We start from the raw sequence: 6,992 nt of genomic DNA, 5'->3' as shown, positions 1-6,992 counted from the left end.
GTTTAAACCGGACCGGGTGGGTCGTTTGGGGTTGTTTGGGGGCATTTTTGTACTTTTTTGGGTTTTGTATATTGTAAAGAGTGTCCTTATTTCTTATTGGACCTATGGAAGTGATCTTGATGGTCGTGACCTTCGATCGATGCCTATTTTGACATATGTTCATTTTCGATTTAAACAGGCCGGGTGGGTCGTATGGGATTATTTGGGGAAATTTCTGTACTCTTTTGGGCTTGGGATTTTCTAAAATTTTCCTTTTCTCTTATTAGATGTGTGGATGCGATGTTGAGCATCGTGACCTTTGAATCGATACCTCTTTCGACGTATGTTCATTTTCGATTAAAACCAGACTGGGTGGGTCGGTTGGGGTTATTTGGGGGCATTTCTGTACTTTTTTGGGTTTTGCTTTTTGTACAAAGTGTCCTTATCTCGTATTAGACGTGTGGATGCGATGTTGAGGGTCGTGACCATCGAATCGATACTTATTTCGACATTTGTTCATTTTTTGTTTAAACCGGACCAGGTCGATCATTTGGGATTATTTGGGGGCATTTCTATACTTTTTGGGGTTTGGGATTCTCTAAAAAGCATCCTTATCTCTTATTAGACGTGTAGATGTGATGTTCAGGGTCGTGACCTTCGAATCGATACTATTTCGACATATGTTCATTTTCGATTTAAAAGGGATCGGGTGAGTCGTTTGGGGTTATTTGGGGGCATTTCTGTACTTTTTTGGGTTTGGTATTTTCTAAAAATATCCTTATCTCTTATTAGAAGTGTGGATGGGATATTGAGAATCGTGACCTTCGAATCGATACCTATTACGACAGAGGTTCATTTTTTGTTTAAACTAAACCGGGTGGATCGTTTTGGGTTATTTGGCGGCATTTCTGTACTTTTTTGGGTTTTGTATTTTCTAAAATGTGTTTTTATCTCTTATTAGAAGTGTGGATGCGATGTTGAGGGTCGTGACTTTCGAATCGAAACCAATTTCGACATATGTTCATTTTCGGTTTAAACAAAAAAGGGTGAGTCATTTGGGGTTATTTGGGGGCATTTCTATACTTTTTTGGGTTTGGGATTGTCTAAAAAGTGTTCTTATCTCTTATTAGACATGTGGATGCGATATTTAGGGTCGTGACCTTCTAATCAATACCTATTTCAACATATGTTCATTTTCGGTTTGAACCAGACCAGGTGGGTCGTTTGGGGTTATTTGGGGGCATTTCTGTGCTCTTTTTGGGTTTGGGATTCTTTAAAAAGTGTCCTTATCTCTTATTAGACGTGTAGATCCGATGTTCAGGGTCGTGACCTTCAAATCGATACCTATTTCGGCATATGTTCATTTTCGATTTAAACCAGACCGGGTGGGTCGTTTGGGGTTGTTTGGGGGCATTTCTGTACTTTTTTCGGTTTTGTATTTTCTAAAAAGTGTCCTTATCTCTTATTAGACATGTGGATACGATGTTGAGGGTCGTGACCTTTGAATCGATACCTATTTCGGCTTATGTTCATTTTAGGTTTAACCCAGACCGGGTGGGTCGTTTGTGGTTATTTGGGAGCAGTTCTGAACTTTTTTTGGTTTTGGTATTTTCTAAAAAGTGTCCTTATCTCTTATTTAGACGTGTGGATGCGAGGCTAAGGGTCGTGACCTTCGAATCAATACCTATTTCGGCATATGTTCATTTTTTGCTTAAACTAGACCGGGTGGGTCGTTTGGGGTTGTTTGGGGGCATTTCTGTACTTTTATGGGTTTTGCATTTTGTAAAAAGTTTCTTTATCTCTTATTAGACGTGTGGATGCGATGTTGACGGTCATGTCCTTCGAATCGATACCTATTTCGACCTATGTTCATTTTTGGTTTAAACGAGACCGGGGTGGTCGTTTGGGGTTATTTGGGGCATTTCTGTACTTTTTTTACCTTGGGATTTTCTAAAAAGTGTCCTTATCTCTTATTAGACGTGTGGATGCAATGTTGAGGGTCATGACCTTCTAATCGATACCTATTTCGGCATATGTTCATTTTTGGTTTAAACCAGACCGGGTGGGTCGTTTGCAGTTATTTGGGGGCAGTTCTGAACTTTTTTTGGTTTTGGTATTTTCTAAAAAGTGTCCTTATATCTTATTAGACATGAGGATGCTATGTTGATGGTCGTGACCTTCAAACCGATACGTCTTTCGACATATGTTCATTTTCGGTTTAAACCAAACCAGGTGGGTCATTTGGGGTTATTTGGGGGCATTTCTATACTTTTTTGGGCTTTGGATTTTTTAAAAAGTGTCCTTATCTCTTATTAGACGTGTGGATGCGATGTTGAGGGTCGTGACCTTCGAATCAATACCTATTTTGACATATTGTCATTTTCGGTTGAAACCAGGCTGGGTGGGTCTTCTGTGGTTATTTGGGGGCATTTCTGTACTTTTTTGGGTTTTGTATTTTGTAAAAAGTGTCCTTATCTCTTATTAGAGGTGTAGTCACAATGTTGAGGGTCGTGGCCTTCGAATCAATACCGATTTTGACATATGTTCATTTGAACCAAACATGATGGGTCGTTTGGGGTTATTGGGGGGTATTTCTGTACTCTTTTGGGCTTGGGATTTTCTAAAAATTGTCCTTATCTCTTATTAGACGTGTGGCTGTGATGTTGAGGGTTGTGGCCTTCGAATCGATACCTATTTCGACATATGTTCATTTTCGGTTTAAACCAGACCGGGTGAGTCATTTGGGGGCATTTCTGTACTTTTTTAGGTTTGGGATTGTCTAAAAAGTGTCATTATCTCTTATTAGACGTGTAGACTCGATGTTCAGGGTCGTGACCTTCGAATCGATACTTATTTCGATAAATGTTCATTTTCGGTTTAAACGAGACCGGGTGAGTCGTTTGGGGTTATTTGGGGGTATTTTGGTACTTTTTTGGGTTTGGTAGTTTCTAAAAAGTATCCTTATCTCTTATTAGACGTGTGGATGCGATGTTGAGGGTCGTGACCTTCGAATCGATACTTATGTCGACATATGTTCATTTTTGGTTTTATCCAGATCGGGTGGGTCGTTTGGGGTCATTTGGGGGCATTTCTGTACATTTTTGGGTTTGGAATTTTTGAAAATGTGTCCTTATCTCTTATTAAATGTGTGGAAGCGATGTTAAGGGTCGTGACCTTTGAATCGATACCTATTTTGGCATATGTTCATTTTCGGTTTAAACCAAACCGGGTGGGTCATTTGGGGTTATTTCGGGGCATTTCTATATGTTTTTGGGTTTGGCCTTTTCTAAAAAGTGTCCTTATCTCTTATTAGACGTGTGGATGCAATGTTGAGCGTCGTGAGCTTCGAATCGATACCCATTTCGACATATGTTCATTTTTTGTTTAAACCAGACCGAGTGGGTCGTTTTGGGTTATTTGGTGGCATTTCTGTACTTTTTTGAATTTTACATTTTCTAAACAGTGTCCTTGTCTTTTATTAGACGTGTGGATGCGATGTTGAGGGTCGTGACCCTCGAATCGATACCTATTCTGGCATATGTTAATTTTCGATTTAAACCAGACTGGGTGAGTCGTTTGCAGTTATTTGGGATATTTCAGTACATTTTTGGGTTTGGTATTTGCTCAAAAGTGTCCTTTTCTCTTATTGGACGTGTGGATGCGATGTTGAGCATCGTGACCTTCGAATCGATACCTATTTCGACATATATTATTTTCGGTTTAAACTAGACCGGGTGAGTCGTTTACGGTTATTTGGGATATTTCAGTACATTTTTGGGTTTGGTATTTGCTCAAAAGTGTCCTTATCTCTTATTGGACGTGTGGATGGGATGTTGAGGGTCGTGACCTTCTAATCGATACCTATTTCAACATATGTTCATTTTCGGTTTAAACCAGATCGGGTGGGTCGTTTGGGGTTATTTGGGGACATTTTTGTACTCTTTGGGGTTCGGTATTTTCTAAAAAGTGTCCTGATCTCTTATTAGATGTGTGGATACGATTTTGAGGGTCATGACCTTCGTTTCGATACCTATTTCGGCATATGTTCCTTTTCGGTTTAAAACAAAATGGGTGGGTCGTTGGGTTTTTGGGGGCATTTCTGTACATTTTTGGGTTTCGTATTTTCTAAAAAGTGTCCTTATCTCTAATTAGATGTGTGGATCCGATGTTGAGGGTCATGACCTTCAAATCGATATCTATTTCGACATATGTTCATTTTCGGTTTAAACCAGACCGGTTGGGTCGTTTAGGGTTATGTGGGGGCATTTCTGTATTTTTTGGGATTGGGATTTTCTAAAAAGTGTCCTTATCTCTTATTTGGCGTGTGGATGCAATGTAGAGGGTTCTGACCTTCGAATCAATACCTATTTTGACATATGTTCATTTTCGGTTTAAACCAGACTGGGTGGGTAGTTTGGGGTTATTTCGGGGCATTTCTGTACTTTGTTGGGTTTGGGACTCTCTGAAAAGTGTCCTAATGACTTGTTGGACATGTTGATACGATGTTCAGGGTCGTGACCTTCGAATCGATACCTATTTCGACATATGTTCATTTTTGGTATAAACGAGACTGGGTGAGTCGTTTGGGGTTATTTGGGGGTATTTCTGTTCTTTTTTGGGTTGGGTACTTTCTAAAAAGTGTCCTTGTCTCTTATTAGACGTGTGGATGCGATGTTGAGGGTCGTGACCTTCGAATCTATACCTATTTTGGCATATGTTTATTTTCGGTTTTTTTTTTTTTTTTTTTTATAAGTAGGATTTGTATTACTAAGAAAAGAAAAATGTACAAAGAAAGGCATCCTTTAAGAACCCAAAAACGGGGAAAAGGACCCTAAGCAAGATAGGACAGGCCCTATCCAACAGCAGGGAGAAAGAAAACCCCTAAGGCTACATCCTATAATAGGTTACTAGCTCCTTATCTTTCTTTATGAGAATGGTCAGCTCCAGAGGGAAAGACTCAAGCTCCCAATAGGTTCCAGAGGGGTCAGTAGGGAGGGAAGCCATGAAATCTGCGGGCTGGTTCTGTTCTCTCCAAACATGAACTAATTCTTTAGACCTCAGCAGCCTAAACTTAGAGAGGATCTTACTTTTCAAAATAAGGATTTGCCAGGGCCCAGTGATCTGCCCATTCAAAATGTCGACGGCCAGCTTCGAATCCAACCTAACAGAAACATCATACAAACCCTTCTCGATACAAAGGGAAATTCCTTTGTAAATAGCCTTAAACTCCATGGACAGCACCGAAAGATCTTCCCCTAGACCAGCATAGGCAGCTATGGGGTCCCCACATCCATCACGAATGAGGCCCCCAAAGCTTGCTTTGTCATCTGCAAGAGACCCATCACAATGGAGAGCAACCATATTCGGATTAGGGGCAAACCAAGAGCAGGCCTTTGGAATTCGAGCAGCCCAATGAACTTGAAGACCCCATTTGGCAGCAATATGAAGGTTGGCAGTAGTAGGGTCACCCACCAAAGAAATGGAAGATAATCTGCCAATAACATCCCCCTTTATAGCCCCTATGATCTGGTCCTTAGGTCTGATTTTGTTCCTGAAAATTCTGAAATTTCTCTCCGACCAGATATGCTTGATTGTGGCACAGAACGCAAGCTTGGTGACCAGCCCCAACTTCCCTGCTCTACCTGCGGCATATCTAACCGAGATGGCTGCATCAATGACATTGCTTGGCATGGTTCCATCATGAAAGCAAAGCTCATAAATAATTTTCCAAATGTCAGTAGAGAAGGGGCACCCAAAGAAAAGATGATTTCTGCTTTCAGTTCCAGCCCAGCAAAACTCACAATGATGAGGAGCCAGAATATGTCTATGAATGAGGTTGTCCCTTGTAGGGAGGGCATCCGAAAGGCATCTCCAAGCTATAAAGCAATGGGAATTAATCCCCCTTTCAAACCAAACAGCTTCACTCCAATCTGTATGGGCAGTTCTTGTGCGGACAGCATTCCAAGCTGATTTGGAAGTGAAATTACCCGAAGAGTTGCCAATCCAAACTGTCAAATCCGGAACCTCATCGTGAAATTTTTCAATGGTTGGAAGGGCCCTCCATATATCAATGAGGTCAAAAGATGTAGAGGGGCCAGGGTACCAATCTCCATCACGCACAATCTCCTTGACACACGCATGTCGGGCAGCAAGAGAGTAGGAGCCTGCGTCGTAGCATATCCTGCTACCAAATCTATTCAAGAGAACTCCAAACGGGTGCCAATTATCAAGCCAAAGCTTTGTAGCAGCCCCATCCCCAATGATAGTTTTGATAAGGGGAAGGGCTTTGTCCCTATACTTCAAAACTTTACGCCAGACCCAGGAGCAGTTGTTGAGACCCTTGACTGTCCAAAGAGACTCTTGCTTTAGGTATCTTTGCTGAACCCACTTAACCCAAAGCCGATCCTGCTTGGAGGCAATCCACCAAATTTGCTTCATAATTCCAGCAATGTTCATGTCTTTGATCCGCTTGATTCCCAAACCTCCCTCTGATTTTGGTTTACAGATCGCATCCCAAGAAATAAAGTGGGTCTTTTGAAGCAATGCCACCCCCTCTCCATTTCAAGTCAGCCAGGCCCGAATTGAAGATGCAGGAATTAAATTCATCAACCACCCCCTGATGGATAGCATCCCCTCCCATCTTCTCATTTTGGTGTCTAACCGTATTGAAATCTCCCATAACAGCCCAAGGTTCAACAACTCCTGAAGCAATGCCAGTTATCTCCCTCCAAAGTTCCATTCGACCTTCAAGAGAATTTAGCGCATATACAGCAGTACAAAGGAAGGACAAAGAAGTCCCAATAACAGAAATCCTCATGTGGATCAATTGAATAGTAGCCTTTAGAACGTCCACCTTAAGACAGCCCACATCCCAACCAACCCATATACGAGTATGGTGCTCCTGACTACAGTTATGACTAAACTTCCATCCCCTTTTCAGGTTTTGCAAAGTAGAATCAACATTCCCCTCCTTGATTTTTGTTTCTAGAAGAATTGCCATTTTATAATTGTTA

The 6,992-nt window shown here is 41.3% G+C and overlaps 1 protein-coding gene across 1 annotated transcript; it reads right to left on the bottom strand.

Moving 5' to 3' along the window:
* Positions 1 to 4,887: 4,887 nt before the first annotated feature.
* On the bottom strand, positions 4,888 to 6,435 carry LOC122647842 (the record flags this gene model as incomplete). The annotated part of the gene is made up of 2 exons (XM_043841144.1): positions 5,585 to 6,435; positions 4,888 to 5,470 (listed from the first exon to the last, which is right to left on the bottom strand). Coding segments are annotated over exons 1-2 (1,434 nt in total), but the record flags the coding sequence as incomplete, so codon positions are not given.
* Positions 6,436 to 6,992: the final 557 nt, after the last annotated feature.

Source organism: Telopea speciosissima, unplaced genomic scaffold (genome assembly GCF_018873765.1).
Source record: "Telopea speciosissima isolate NSW1024214 ecotype Mountain lineage unplaced genomic scaffold, Tspe_v1 Tspe_v1.0213, whole genome shotgun sequence".
NCBI classification, from domain to species: Eukaryota; Viridiplantae; Streptophyta; class Magnoliopsida; order Proteales; family Proteaceae; genus Telopea; species Telopea speciosissima.
Note: the sequence above shows the minus strand (reverse complement) of the source record. Positions and strands in the feature narration are given on the sequence as shown.